Genomic DNA, 14,927 nt, shown 5'->3' with positions numbered 1-14,927 from the left:
ATAAAGAAAACTTCAGGCCCAGAGCAGAGTTTTGATTAGGGGGATTTCTCTTCTCTTCTTAACAGAACTACCAAAGAGTCAACCAATTTTCTTCTTCCAAACCTTCTCCTAGATGGGAGCAGCCCATATTTCAGGGTCATGATTTCTATTTGCTAGTTCTGGAATGCAGGACACACTCTCAGGAACACAGTCTGCATACCTGTGAAATAAGAATGCTCTCTGATGGCCCCTCTCTAGCTCTATAAGCTTATAATATTCATGATGCTCTTGATTCATGAATTTTTCTACTTTATACTGTGATTTAGAGGAACTGCTTCCTCAGTTGCTTCTTCTTCTCTTTAACAGTCTTGTCTACTGAAGCAGGGTCCTCTGGTTTGGGTCTCAAATTCACTCAGTGAATGCATGGAAATCATTTTACTTATATGCCACTTCTTTAACAAGAAGCCTATGTCTCTGCCTTTTCATCATGTTTAAATTTATTTTATTTTATTTTTCATGTGGAATTCTGTGGGCTCTTTTTGGGGATGTGGCTAGCAGGGATATGTCATGTTCACAGAGGAAGCTCTTAATATCACAAGTGAATTGTCAGCAAATCTTTAATAAGATACAGATTTTCGTAGAAAGGCTTTTCCTGCAAAGAAGAGCAAGATACAGGAAGTCCCTGGTTTTGATTAAAATGAACACAGGGTCGTTTCAGGCCATCTCATAGTTTTGAGTCATGGCTTGATTTCTTTCCCTATCCTGAAGAAATGGGGAAGGAGGTGAAGAATACAGCCTGGGATTTCTGAGAGCAAGGCTTTCCCCAAAGCCATCAGGAAATATTATCTATCTACCCAATTAGCAAAGAAGAAACAAAGCTTTACCATGGTCTCCAACAAAGATGACATTTACACAGCGATGCAGCTTTAGTTGTTTCAGCCCATCCATTAATTGCCCCACTGTTTTGTCAATTTCCCTCAGAGGATTTGTCATCTGGAAAAAGGAGCAAATTAGTCCCTGAGGTGTTTTGTGTTTTGTTTTGTTTTGTTTCTTTCAGTATCTCATAGATCTTCTACCCCTAGAATATTCTGGAAAGAAAACTTCAGGCCCAGAGGCAGAGCTTTGTCTAGGGGGATTTTCCTGCCATTCTTAATGGTAATTTGATCTTAGCATTTATATTTGTGTTCTTTCGGGAACACAAAACCTCTCCTCAACCAATCCCTTTCAAGAGTCTTTGATATAAAAATAGAAACATTAAGGGCAATTCTTTTTTGGAGGAAAAAAAAATGGCCTTTCTAAAATGTAACAATGTTCTTTAAATCCAAGAATTTTGAGAGTGAGCAGAAAGTCAGATGGATAGTTTAAGCCTCCTGTATCCCACATGAAATCACCTAAGCTTTGAACCATAGCAAGAAGATGGAGGCAAAGTGAATCAAAAGCAGTTCTGAGGTTCAGTGGTAACCTTCCACTAGACGCCAAATTAGAACATCATTAACACAATGAGATCCATCTAATGTTCCAAAAAACTGAACTGTCCATTTCCAACAACAATAGATTCTTAACAGAAGGACCTCTTCTAAGAAGCAAGCTACTACACTCCCTCTCGGTTGAGTCCCTTTCAAGTTGATTTTGAGTAAAATTAAAATCCACAATAATCCAAACTTAATCAGAAGTGAATCACTGAGCTTGTTCTAGAATATTTCTTATTTAAAAGCCTAACAAAAAAATGAAAACTCAGTTCTCCAAAGAGTATTTCAAAGCATAAGAAGCATAACCCATCACTCATGTTCTTGCTCCAAATGGAAGTTTCTGACAGCATTAAGTGCCCCCACATACTAGAGACTTCCCTCTCCTTCTCATTTTTGTGCAATGGAAAGATTTTAAAGAAACATCCCATCAGACAAACACTTGACAATACTTTAGCTGAATTTGGCAACTGAGTTACAATCACATACATCCACTCAAGATGACTGAGATAAGAACAGAAGGGATCTGCATATCTTTTTTCACCGAGACACAGAAATATTTTCATAAATATTATCTTCCATTAGCCTCTTCTCAGATGACTCAATACATTTCCTCATATCACGGCATTAGTAAAATCAGGTATAAACTTGTTTTCATGACAAGTGTAGTTCAAATTCTGTCCAAAGGACTAAGTCACAAGTGAAAGTTTCAGAATGAAGAGACTAACAGATGGTGGACTTAGTGGTATTTGCTTCCAAGTAAACAATGCTCTCTTCTAAGACCTTCACCTAGACAAAGAAATACCAAATGCAGGACACATGTCAACCCTTGGCAACAAATTATTTTCCTTTACCCAACAAGATGACTCAGGTTAAAATCCAGAGCTTACTTCTTAGTGATTAGTTCAAACAACCATAAATAAGATAGTGCCTCATAAGTGTCTGGAGGTTTCAGGAAATATAACAAACTATAGGCTATTCTGAATTTAATGGAAGAGTACATACACATCACTGTTATCTCTATAAGAAAACACACTCAACTCTGTCTACCCATTGTTTCCTCTCTCCTCCTGTCTCAGCTCTTCCTTTATCTATCACCTAAGACCTCTTCTGAACTCGGAAGGTACAGACCACTAATCTAATTCAATATTCTACTGAGTTCTAATCTGTCCTGTCTGAGGATTTCCCCAACTACTTTGCTGGGTTGTTCTCAAGATTCAAGGCTACAAACTGCTGGGACAAATACTGTGGAAAAGCACAAGCAAAACCAATAGCCTTCTTAACACTCATCTAAACCTAAATGTTCTTACTAGTTTTGGGGCAACTAACTCTAAAGAAAGTAGAAGGAGTTTTGTTTGTTTGTTTGTTTGTTTTTCTGGCTGAAAGCTCAAGAACTCTTCAGATCAGTGTTAACCTCTGAAGTACCAGATTCTTCTGGACTCAAAGCCAAGGATGAGGCACTAGATTTTTTCTGAAACTTATTCAGCTGATTTTCAAACCAAGGCACTGAAGGAAACCTTCAACTCAGATCTGCCCACCACAAAGCTTTGGAACAATAGATAAACTTACTTTGTCCTGACGAGTTTCCGCGGCATAATGATCCATCCTATGTAATTTTCTTCTTCTTTTCTTTGGAGGAGTAACTGGTCTTTCCTGTCTCCTCTTAGGGGTAACCTTCCTCTTAGGTCTCTTAGCCGGAGTAAAAGGTGAACCATAACTACTCTCCTGTACTGGCGGATAGAGATGTCTGGACTCAGAAGTCGTCTGTCCTTCTGGGTCAGATATTAAAGCTCACACTTTGCCATCTGGGGTCAGCAAGACTTCTTAAGTGCAAAGAAGTTGGTATGAGGGATGATTCAGGGAACTCTATAGAGAGAAGCCTTCTAAATCGATCTTGATGCTGCTACTGCAGCTTCTTCACTGAGAACAAGAATATGATTTAAGAAAATCTAGTCATGTGGGTCTCATTTGGATGAGGAGCCTACTCATGGATACACCTGAAGGTGACACAGAGTTATGTCCCATAACTCTTGCATTATGGAGAGACTGGCCCTTAGTTATGAAAAGCTCCCCATGTATAAAGTAGTAGCTGAAAGCTAAATAGAACACTAGTCACTTGGTCATCCCAAGGCACAAAGGGATTCATGCAGGTGGTTCCAATTCAGATTTTGACAGGTTCATACCACCAAATATACCCAATCCTTGGGAAGGATTAGGAAAAAAAAAAAATGAAGCCAAGGGTGGAATGAAACATAAATACCAAGCAATCCTCCTTGGCCATGAATGTACTTCTACAAATCAGGAAAGAGAACTTCTCACTGATGATTTAAGTTTCTGGTACAGAGAAATAGAAAGCCAAGAGGTGACCATAAATAGAACTGTCTTTTTTAAAATCCTCTTGTAAAAAAAATAAATAAATAAAATCCTCTTGTAAAATTAGGTAAAATATAAAAAGTCATCAAGATCTCTTCATCTTGAGATATATATATATATATATATATATATATATATAAAGAGTCTACTTGGAGTTCCTGTCTTGGCGCAGCAGAAACGAATCTGACTAGGAAGCATGAGGTTTCAGGTTCGATCTCTGGCCTCATGCAGTGGGTTAAGAATCTGGCATTGCCTTGAGCTGTGTGTAGGTTGCAGAAGTGGCTCGGATCTGGCATTGCTGTGGCTCTGGCGTAGGCTGACAGAAATAGCTCCAATTAGACCCCTAGCCAGGGAACCTCCATATGCCTCGGGTATGGCCCTAAAAAGACAAAAAAAAAAAAAAAAAAAAAAGACAAAAAAAAAGAAAGAAAAGAAAAGAGTCTACTTATACTCTTTCTGTTAGAAATCCCCTTTGTGATTGGCCAATGGGGACGTGCTGTATAGCCCAGGAAACTCTATCCAATGTTCTGTGATAATCTACATGGGAAAAGAATCTGAAAAACAATGGATGTGTGTACATGTATAACTGAATCACCACTCTCTTGTAAAGCAGAGTTATCACAACACTGTAAATCAACTGTACTTCAATGAAACTTTAAAAAAACGAAAAAAAAAAAAAAAAAAACTTTACCCTAAAACTTGCCTAAGTTGTAAAATAAACCACTCCAGAGATTTGGTGGGGGAAAAAAAAAAAAAGAATTCCACTTTAGGTGGTGGGGTGGTGGTCATGGGGTGGCAGTACTGCGCATCTTGTTTTGAAAACCTATCAAGCAGTGAAGGCTGACACATAACCTGAGTGAGGAAGATAACCTTTTGGGACTTCCAAATGCTGGAGAAAAACAGACCCCTGATTTGCTGATGGTGCAAAGGTGAATTAAAGCAGCAAGCCTTGCTGTCTCCCTAGCTGATTTCTCTTGGTGGGACTGTTCGAGAATCATTCAGATGCAAGGAGGGGCAAGAGGAGGATCCATGTTAGTGTATCCAAAAAAGAAGGCCATCTGCCATGCGATTTCACTGTTTCCAGAGCAAGCAACTGCAAAGGCACTTCCACTCTGCCTCATCCTCTCTCTCAGGCAGAGCGGTCCAAGGACACAGCCCCACAGACTCTGGTTTGGTTTGGTTTTTGAAATGCTTCTAGTTTTAGCCAATTCTCCACGAGAAGAGAAGCAAAAGGAAAAAGAGGGTTTACCATGTCATGGTCACCAAATACATTCAGCTGGAGCTCAAGTCTGCCCGTCAGAAACTCGGCCATTTGCAAGAGACCTCAACATTCCAAAGACACCAAAGGTGTCACCGATTGCAGCAGGTTAGAGGAGCAGCAGGAGAGATAGGATTTAGTCAAAATGAGTTTTCATCCAGTGATTATGTTGCATGTATTTCCTTCTTCGAATGTTAGAGGTAGATGAAAGCTAAGTTTTTACTGACCAGCCATTCTTTAGTCTGACTTTAGAGAACATAGCCTGAGGTTATTAAAAGGATGGGGAGTAGAGGGGCGAATGTCCCTGCTTTTCAGAAGGATACTTTGCCATCTGAAGGTAGGAACTAGCCAGCCAAAGCTCTGCCTCTAGGCCTGGAAGAGCAGCCGAATGAAGAGTCACAGAGAAAGCAAAGAAGGTCAAATAGAAAAAAGATTGCGCCAATAACCAAAAGCAAGCATATTTCTGAACATTCACCATTACACTACGAAACCAGGAGCAATACACCATTTCTTGAAGCCTTTAGCCCAAGTTTGGTCATCTCATTTAATAACCTTTGTGAATCATTCTGAAAAAAGTATACCCAAATATTAAGCGAATAAAGCACGAATGTCGACTGTGTTGTAGCACACATCTTGCTAGATTGAATCATTTCAGTTAAATTTCAAATGCAAGATATATCCTCATTAGATGTAAAAGATAATGTTACTGATTTTAAAATAATATTTCAGCTAGTAAAATTTTACATGCACAATAAATGTAGATGAGGGGTAAATGGGGAAATAAACCAATTTGCCTACTATAGAAAAGAGGTTTTGGTGGCTTTGGTTTCATGTCTTAGAAGTGTAAACTGGTTTGCTTTTCTTTCAGTAAAAAATAAGATTCCTAGAAGCAAATGAGAAATAGTTGGAATCTGAAGATATCCCTTGCCTTAGCATAAGACAGTGACCCGGTTCTCAGGTTATCATAGTTTAAAATACATTCAAAGATATCTCATCATAGGTGTTTTACCTCATAGATGTATGAGAATATCCCAGTTATAAGAAAGTAGTAACACTAAAAAGAACATAGCATGAATACCTCCAACTTTTAATTCCAAAATACTCAGGGAAAAAAAAAAAGTTTGCGTATTTATGAAACTCCTGAGCATAGAACCATCATTATAGCAAATCAAAGCATCCTATATTATACTTCATTTATCACTGCTTGGTACTTAAAAAAGAAACCTTTTAGATTATTTCTCAATTAAAATACACATACATACTTTCAGATAAGTAATTACAACTGAATTATGCATATTAGGAATCCAGAGATGTTCGTGGATAACATCTTATATTGCGAAGTCATGCAACTGCTAAGGAAATGAAAATGATAAGAATTATACCTCCTCTGTATTGTAAAAAGCCAATTTTTGACAAAAGGAGATGTTCTGTATGGTTTGAACATAGTTATTAATGGGCCACTTTGCTTATCTCCTGGACTGAAGGAGAATTAAATGGTTCCCTGGTCTGGGAGTCAGAAGTTCTAGCCCAAGTTTATTTATCAGCCAAGCAACTGGAGTAGCCCCTAATCTCTTTAAGCTCTAGCCTTTTGCTTTTAAAAGAAAGCTATACCATTCTCTGCCTATGCCACAGGGTCCTTTATCCAAGCAAAACTGAGCATTTAATAGGGCACATGGAACTGCTTAGGGGTTGGGTTTTTTGTTTTTTTTTAACATTTTAATAAAATGCGGTTCCTTTTGTTCATTTTAGATTAATCTCAGAGAAAATCATCCTAAAGATAAAACGACCATGCCTGCTCTGGCAAGAATAAGATTTGTATTTCATGTATGCAGATGTTTATCTCATTTTATCATTTGTGTTTCATAATCATGCACCAGTGGTTAAACATCAAAGGGATAGGAAAAAGAGCATCAGATGTATATGACTTCAATGATTTAAGGCAAACTAAGAATGGTTTCACACAGCCGTTAGTTTCCAGGGCTTAAAAAAATCACCACTGATGTTCAAGCATTCAGAAATATTTATGGCTCCTTAGTATTTACTGCCTTTGTTTAGATATGCTGCATTTTGTTCAAAAATACTTAAACTAAGACACACTTATCTGTATTTCTTTAGTCATCCCTAAGCTGAACATCATAAACTTAATTACAGCCAGCAGTGTTGCCATTGGCTATCAGAAAATAAGAGGGAGTTCCTATTATCAAAGAGTTTATGAAATAATTTCTCATCCAAAATCAAGTTTTATTAGATTGATATAGACCTCACCACCCTAATAAGAAAGAGAGGTGGAAAACATTTAAGATTTTGAAAGATTTAGATTTGCAAATCCCAGCATATTTTAAAATGATTTGTGCTGAATCAATGAGAAGATTTTCATCTCTCAATGAAAGAGGAACATAATAAAACATCACCAAACCTTTCTCATTTCCTGAATTAGAAGTTATACTGGATACTACCTTACTGATTGTTTTCTAAGATTCCTGAATGTTGGAAAAAAGGGTGTCACGCTGCTCTATTGAACAGATTCATTCAACAGTATATTTCCCTTAATTAAGAATCTGTTTCTGGAGTTCCCGTCGTGGCTCAGAGGTTAATGAATCCGACTAGGAACCACGAGGTTGCGGGTTCAATCCCTGGCCTTGCTCAGTGGGTTAAGGATCTGGTGTTGCCGTGAGCTGTGGTGTAGGTTGCAGACACGGCTCGGATCCCGCGTTGCTGTGGCTCGGGCGTAGGCCGGAAGCAACAGCTCCGATTAGACCCCTAGCCTGGAAACCTCCATAGGCAGTGGAGCAGCCCTAGAAAAGGCAAAAAGACAAAAAGACAATAATAATAATAATAATCTGTTTCTAGAGTTCCTAGTGGCCTAGCAGTTAAGGATTGGGCGTTGTCATTGCTGTGGCTCAAGTTCAATCCCAGACCTGGGAACTTCCACATGCTGTGGGCATAGCCAAAACAACTTTTGTTTCACTTCGGGGGTTGATAGATATGTTTGTATCTCGATCATGGGGATAGTCTCAAAGGTGTGTACCTATGTGAAGATCTATCAGAGAAAAAATATCTGGTGCTATCATATTGGCTAGGTCGCTTGTACCTGCTAAGGCTATTGAACTGTAGAATTATTTTAAGGGACCTGAAATCCAGCTGCAATGTTTTGTATTGCAGGTTTCATCTCCAGATTCTTTTTCACCTCCTATCCCAGCGAGGGCCAATGCCAACCCTTTCTGATATTGCATCTTTTGATAGATGGCTGCAGGGCTGGAAGAGATCCCCTCTTATAAACACCAAGTTTAGGATATGTTTCAATATCAAACCAACCTGAAATGAAGTTCCTGTAAGAAAAACAAGTATGTTTAAGATTTTTAAAAATGTTTTAACACTTACAGTTCTTTGACTCTGTATCCAGCTTGCAGATACAAACTTACCCAAAGACTTTGCACAAATCCTGAAACAAACCAGTAGATTAGGTTACCCAGGGACTCCAGTTCACCTCAGGCAGAAGGTAAGCTACTAACCTCAGGGCCAAAAGGGCCATATTTGTGTCCAGAGAAATCAGGTTGTTCGGAATAGAAGGCATAGACTGAAGGCCTACGGGAAAATTAGAAGGTTCAGAATCTTCCCCAAACCACATATGACAGAGAATATCAAATATCCCTACACATTAAAAAAAAAATCCTGGCGTTCCCGTCGTGGCACAGTGGTTAACGAATCCGACTAGGAACCATGAGGTTGCGGGTTTGGTCCCTGCCCTTGCTCAGTGGGTTAACGATCCGGCGTTGCCGTGAGCTGTGGTGTAGGTTGCAGACACGGCTCGGATCCCGCGTTGCTGTGGCTCGGGCGTAGGCCGGTGGCTACAGCTCCGATTCGACCCCTAGCCTGGGAACCTCCATATGCCGCGGGAGCGGCCCAAGAAATAGCAAAAAGACAAAAAAAAAAAAAAAAAATCCTCTCAAATCAAATTAATTAATCGCCCAACCACTGTTAGTCCTACCATGGAAAAAAAATCTTTCTTTTTTTTCCCTGTTGCTTCCTCAACCCCCCCCCCACCACTATGGTGACTGCCTCGTTACCACCTTCAGGAATAAAAAGTCACAAGGAAAATCTGAATACAAACTGAGCTCTTTGATTCTCAAGATAATAGAGTCCAGTGATAATTCACAGGGGCTGAGTGATCTGCAGTATGAAAGAACAACCCCATCAAAGTGAGAAGTCAGTCTTCAGGCTTCCTCAGTCATTGGGAGGCTGCTGGTTTATTTATCAAATAAACTCCCTCTGGCTCTGCTGTGGTGGCCAGGATTAACAGCTAGAGTAATCCATGTAATTAAATGGTCCCCAATAACCAACGTCCATTGTAACCATGTCCTTCTTAGGGAAGCCACGCCTAAGGCTCAGAACCACAAAACTTTTAATAACACCAAATCTTGGTCGTGCTTCTATTGCACGCCCGTCTAGGTGTTCACCCAATTCCAACCTAAAATGGAAATGACCTGAAGAAGGAACAGAGAGAGTGAGGGAGGGAGAAGCAGATACCTTTCGTTGTCTGGCAGGGTGAGCCACTGTAGGATGGTTAATATCCTCCGCTCGTGAGGGATGACCCTGTGGGGCAGCAACCAGCAAAGAGTGAGGTGAGGTTGCACTTTCACCAACTCCAGCCTGATGAGCCCTTGCTTTTGCATCCAGGCCAAGGGCTCTCTATTTACTACCATCTGTTTTCGCTTCATTGTTATAAATGGTCCCCTTTCCAATTAGTTGTTAAATGTCCATTTCTATTTGCAACACGTTAACATTGTTCAGCTTCTGGCACAGAAGATGGGACTGGAAACTGATTCACAGTCGAATGAAGGATCCACCTTGCTGATCAGAAGCTCAGCTATAGGCAGAAAGGACCCCAGTCTCAGAATCATTGATATTTCATGGGTAAAGCCAAGAACTGTGGCCACAAAGGGATTAGGACTTACATCCCCAATCTGCTTTTGCTGGTAGTGTGACCTCTCTTGACCTCTAGACCTCTGTGACCTTTCTCAGCCTCAGCTTATTCATCGTTAAAATAGAAATAATAGCAAAGCACACTGCACAGCTTGGTCGTAAGCATAAAAATGGAACAAGAAGGCAAAGGGCAGCACAGTGCTTAGCACATAATAAGTGCAAAAACAAAAACAAACGAAAACCTCATATTTATTAATGATCATAATTAGTCATCATTCTCTCTCTAAATAGCTATGTGACTTCAAAAACATTATTTACTCTGAAACTTTAAGTTCCTTTTCTATAAAATAAGGGGTTAGGAAAGATATTCTTGAAATTGTCTTCCAGCTCTCTAAAAATCTATCAAGAAGAGGCACATGTAATTATGAGACTGACAAAAAGGGTATAATCTTCATCCACAACGACATTTGCGTTTAAGTCTCATTCCTCTGTTGAAATATAATTACCCTTATACTGGCACTCGCTTCAAGAGCTCTAGGCTAACATGATAGTGTTGCATCATGGGCTGAGTTACATTAAGATGTTCACAAGCTGAGTGAGATCTTTATTTATGGGGAAATGTGCTTATTCTTTCCCCCAAAGGAGCACAACATAGTTTTCTTCTCCCCCCTCCAAGACCAGGCATTAGAGTATGTTTACAATGAATTTAAACCAAAGCCCAAGTTTAATTGTGGATAGTAAAAATTATTGTGGCCAAGGGTGAACCCCAATGTAAACTATGGTCCCTGGGTGATAATGATGTGTCAACGGAGGTTCATCGTTTGCAACAAATGTCCCTCTCTGCTGGGGGATGTTGATAATGGAGGAGGCCGTGCATGTGTGGTGGTGGGAGGTAGATGGGAAATCTCTGTAACCCCTGCTCAATCCTGCTGTGAACCTAAAACCATTCTAAAAAACCAACTAAGAAATCTATTATTACGGACACTGATGAACCATTTCAACTTTTATTTTTTGGCAGGCGTGAGCATGAGAGAACTAGGAAAAAGATGACTCTTCAGAGCCATGGTAGATGGCTAGAGTTGGCAGGGACTCTAATCAGGCAGCCTTCCCCATTCCCACCCCCACCACCATATGCTATCAATGATCCCCTTCTCTCAGGGAGGGGGGGATTTGCCATTCTTCTCTCTGGCCCCCTCTCTCTGTCTAGAGCTATTGTACCAGCTCAGAAAAATTATGTTTACTATAAAATGAGTCCTCATTTAAACAAATTCCAATGCTATTGAATAAATGTGACCCTGTCTATTATAGCCGATAATTGAATTAGAAGTAGGCATAGCAGAATCAGGTTAATCACTTGAGGTATTTAATTCTTCAGCTTTAGAAATCCCCTGCATCTCAACAGAATAATTACATGTTTTGAATTCTTTCCTAACTTAAAAAAAAAAAGTGAATGTCATAGCCTTTTCATTTTACCTTACTTCACTACCTACCTACAAACTGCTTTATTTTATGTAATTTCTATTAAGTCACAAAAATGGATCTGATGGATTCCCTTGAAGCTGATGGAAAAATACAAATTAATAGCATTTGTTTGAAGCTGAGAATGCTCACCCTTTAAAGCCTTCTTTGGATGGGGTACTTAACAAGTAAAAAGCAGGGGGGAAAAGCATCAGCTCTGAGGCCAGAATGCCTGGGTTTGTGTTAGTGATGAGACTTTGGCAAGGTACTTAACTCTTCAGTGCCTCCATAAAATGAGGATAATTGCATCTATCTTATAAGACTGTTGTAAAGATTAAAAGAGATAAGACATATAAAGCATAGCATCATGCTTGGCCCATAGAAAAATGATAGCTCTGGAGTTCCTGTTGTGGCACAGTGGAAATGAACCTGACTAGCTTCCATGAGGACACAGGTTCCATTCCTGGCCTTCTTCAGTGGGTTAAGGATCCGGTGTTTCCATGAGCTGTGGTGTAGGTCACAGACACACCACAGCTTGGATCTGGTATTGCTGTGGCTGTGGTGTAGGCTGGCAGCTGCAGCTCTGATTGAACCTCTAGCCTGGGAACTTCTATATGCTGCAGGTACGACCCTAAAAGAACAACAACAAAAAAAAGATAGCTCTTATCATTAGGTACTAGATTCTTAGATCCACAGAAATGATGCACTTATTTATGAAACATTTATTAAAAGTATATTATGTTCAAGGCATTTGTGTGACTATAAATAAAGATACAAGGTACACCTATCAAAAAAAATCATAATATGGAGAAGTCACCATTCTCTGCTTGGAAAGATAAACAGGTGATTACCTTTTGGTGGGCAGGGGCTGAGTGTGTATGTGTGGGAAGAGCATAAGATGAGAGCTTTGCTATTCACAATATCCAAGACATGGAAACAACCCAAATGTCCACTGACAGACAATTGGATTAGGAAGATGTGGTATATATACACAATGGAATACTACTCAGCCATAAAAAAGAATGAAATAATGCCATTTGCAGCAACATAGATGGAACTAAAGACTCTCATACTGAGTGAAGTAGTCAGAAAGAGAAAGACAAATACCATATGATGTCACTTATATCTGGAATCTAATATAAGGCACAAATGAACCTTTCCACAGAGGAGAAAATCATGGACTTTGAGAATAGACTTGTGGTTTCCAAGGGGGAGGGGGAGGGGGAAGGGGAGGGAGTGGGGTGGTTGGGGAGCTTGGGGTTAATAGATACAAACTATGGCCTTTGGAATGGATTGGCAATGAGATCCTGCTGTGTAGCACTGGGAACTACGTCTAGTCACTTATGATGGAGCATGATAATGTTCAAAAATAGAATGTGGACATGTATGTGTAACTGGGTCACCATGTTGTACAGTAGGAAAAAAAATTGTATTGGGGAAATAACTATTTTAAAAAAGAAGAAAAAAAATTAAAAAAAAAAAAAGAGAGCTTTGGAGGTGTGAGTACCCACCATAACTGTGACCTTGGGTTTAACACTTTATCTCTCTAAGCCTTGGTGTTCTGAGCTCAAACATGAGGAGTCAGACACAGCAGTCTCTAAGTTTCCCAGGAGTTCTAGATTATCTTTATGAAATAACCTCGGAGACCAAAAAAGACATGGTCCTTAGCCAGGAGTGTTTTACCACACAGGGAGAGCACCAACAGATCTGACAAAGGAAGAGTGTATTCCAAACAGGGAAATGGGGTTCGTGTTGTTGTCTTTACTATCACTAATTGATACAGAATTTGTCATGGGACCAAGTACATTAGACATGATCAGAAAAAGAAAGAGGAAGGATGGCAAGTGAACTAGATGAAGTCTTTGATGGTAAAGGGAAACAAATTACCTTAGGACATACACAGATATTGTCTGGCCATGGCTGAAAACAAATACCATTTATTGACTATTCTCTGTGTACAAAGTACCCTATTAAACACTTTTTTTTTAATGGCCTTGGTGTATGGAAGTGTCCAGGCCAGGGACTGATTCCGAGCCACAGCTGCAACACTGGATCCTTTAGCCCCTTGCACAGGGGCCGAGGGTCAACCCAATCTCCACAGCAACCCCAGCTGCTGGAGTTGGATTCTTAACCCACTGCACCACGGCAGGAACTCCCCTCCTAAGTATTAAATAAGTAAACTCATTCTATCTTCATGAAGACCTGTGATGGAGATAATACCATTCCATGTAAAGATGAGGACAATGATTTATCGAGAGATTTAATCATTGTCCAAAGTCAGCAATCTATTAAGTTGCAGAGCTGGGATTAGAATCAAACTAGACACTCAGACATAAAGGGAATTACTGCCTTTTAACATGGTTTAACATAAAAGAATGTAATGGAGCATCAGCTGAGGATGATTTTGAAATGAAATACTATTATTTAAAAAACAAGGTTAATTTTAGTTACAGTTTGGAACCAGGTTAAAAAGAAGACCTGTGAAATCTAAGTCTATGGTTTGAATCTGGTTTTAAATTTAAATTGTTTCAGAATATACTATGTGTAGATTTCCATGATGAATATTCCATTAAATAACTGGAAGTATGACAATTTTTTTAAGTTCTAGGAGATTTTTTTTTCTTTTTCTTTTTTTTAAGGCTGCAACTGTGGCATATGAAAGTTCCCAGGCTAGGGGTCGAATCAGAGCTGAAGCTGAGGTCTCCACACACAGCTATAGCAATGCAGGATCTGAGCTGAATCTGCGACCTACACCACAGCATGCGGCCACACCAGATCCTTAACCCACTGAGCAAGACTGGGGATTGAAACTGCCTCCTCATGGAGAATAGTCAGGTTCTTAATCCATTGAGCCACAGTGGGAACTCCGTAGAGATATTTCTTAAAAAAATAAATATCTTTTTATTTTAAAGGGGAAAAAATGAATTCAAGTCACTTCTGGGGTATAAAGATTAAAATGAGAATAGTCTGAGAAGTAAAGCAAAACTACCAATGTCTTTGGAGCACACAATAGCTACTTTCTTAGAAGCTTTGAAATGGGTAGAGAAAATGGCCATTCAAGAGCAGAACACTAAGTCTTTTCAATGAGATTCTACAGCAGTTTCGGGGGGTAAGGGTGGGGACTAAGTATTAATTATGCTGTTGGCGCCTCTCCATTCTGCCAGGCAAATATGCTGTGGAGCAGAAGAAATCACTTCTAGAGCTCTGTCAATGACAGTCAAGGGTTAAAAAATGTAATGCATAAGATTAAACTGGTAAATCAACATGTCATTTCTAACATATACTTATTTCTCCACTGAGAAAATCTCTTTTAAAAAGACGGGAGGAAACGATTTTTAAGGGGCACTCTGTCTTAGCTTCAAATCACCAAAGCCAATTTCAACCGACCCCTTCAAATGTGAAAAAGCTATTTTTATTCCTAAATTTGGAGAATATAGACGGTACCCTTCTGGATTAATTTGAACCTGTGA

General features: G+C 39.5%; 1 protein-coding gene across 15 annotated transcripts in view; it reads right to left on the bottom strand.

Annotated features, from left to right (window-relative positions):
• The window catches only part of ENPP2 (ectonucleotide pyrophosphatase/phosphodiesterase 2), a 113,678-nt gene that overhangs the window by 37,767 nt on the left and 60,984 nt on the right, over nucleotides 1-14,927 (bottom strand). For 8 of the 15 annotated variants that reach the window (XM_005662883.3, XM_021088984.1, XM_005662884.3 and 5 more), the window contains exons 10-12: nucleotides 9,604-9,669; nucleotides 8,589-8,661; nucleotides 864-972 (exon numbers count right to left, since the gene is read on the bottom strand). In XM_005662883.3, coding sequence (XP_005662940.1) covers nucleotides 864-972; nucleotides 8,589-8,661; nucleotides 9,604-9,669 — 248 coding nt within the window. Of the gene's footprint in view, nucleotides 1-863; nucleotides 973-3,014; nucleotides 3,171-8,588; nucleotides 8,662-9,603; nucleotides 9,670-14,927 lie in introns of all 15 variants that reach the window. The other 7 variants (XM_013996524.2, XM_013996526.2, XM_013996523.2 and 4 more) reach the window with 1 other exon arrangement.

Source organism: Sus scrofa, chromosome 4 (genome assembly GCF_000003025.6).
Source record: "Sus scrofa isolate TJ Tabasco breed Duroc chromosome 4, Sscrofa11.1, whole genome shotgun sequence".
Taxonomy (NCBI): Eukaryota; Metazoa; Chordata; class Mammalia; order Artiodactyla; family Suidae; genus Sus; species Sus scrofa.
Note: the sequence above shows the minus strand (reverse complement) of the source record. Positions and strands in the feature narration are given on the sequence as shown.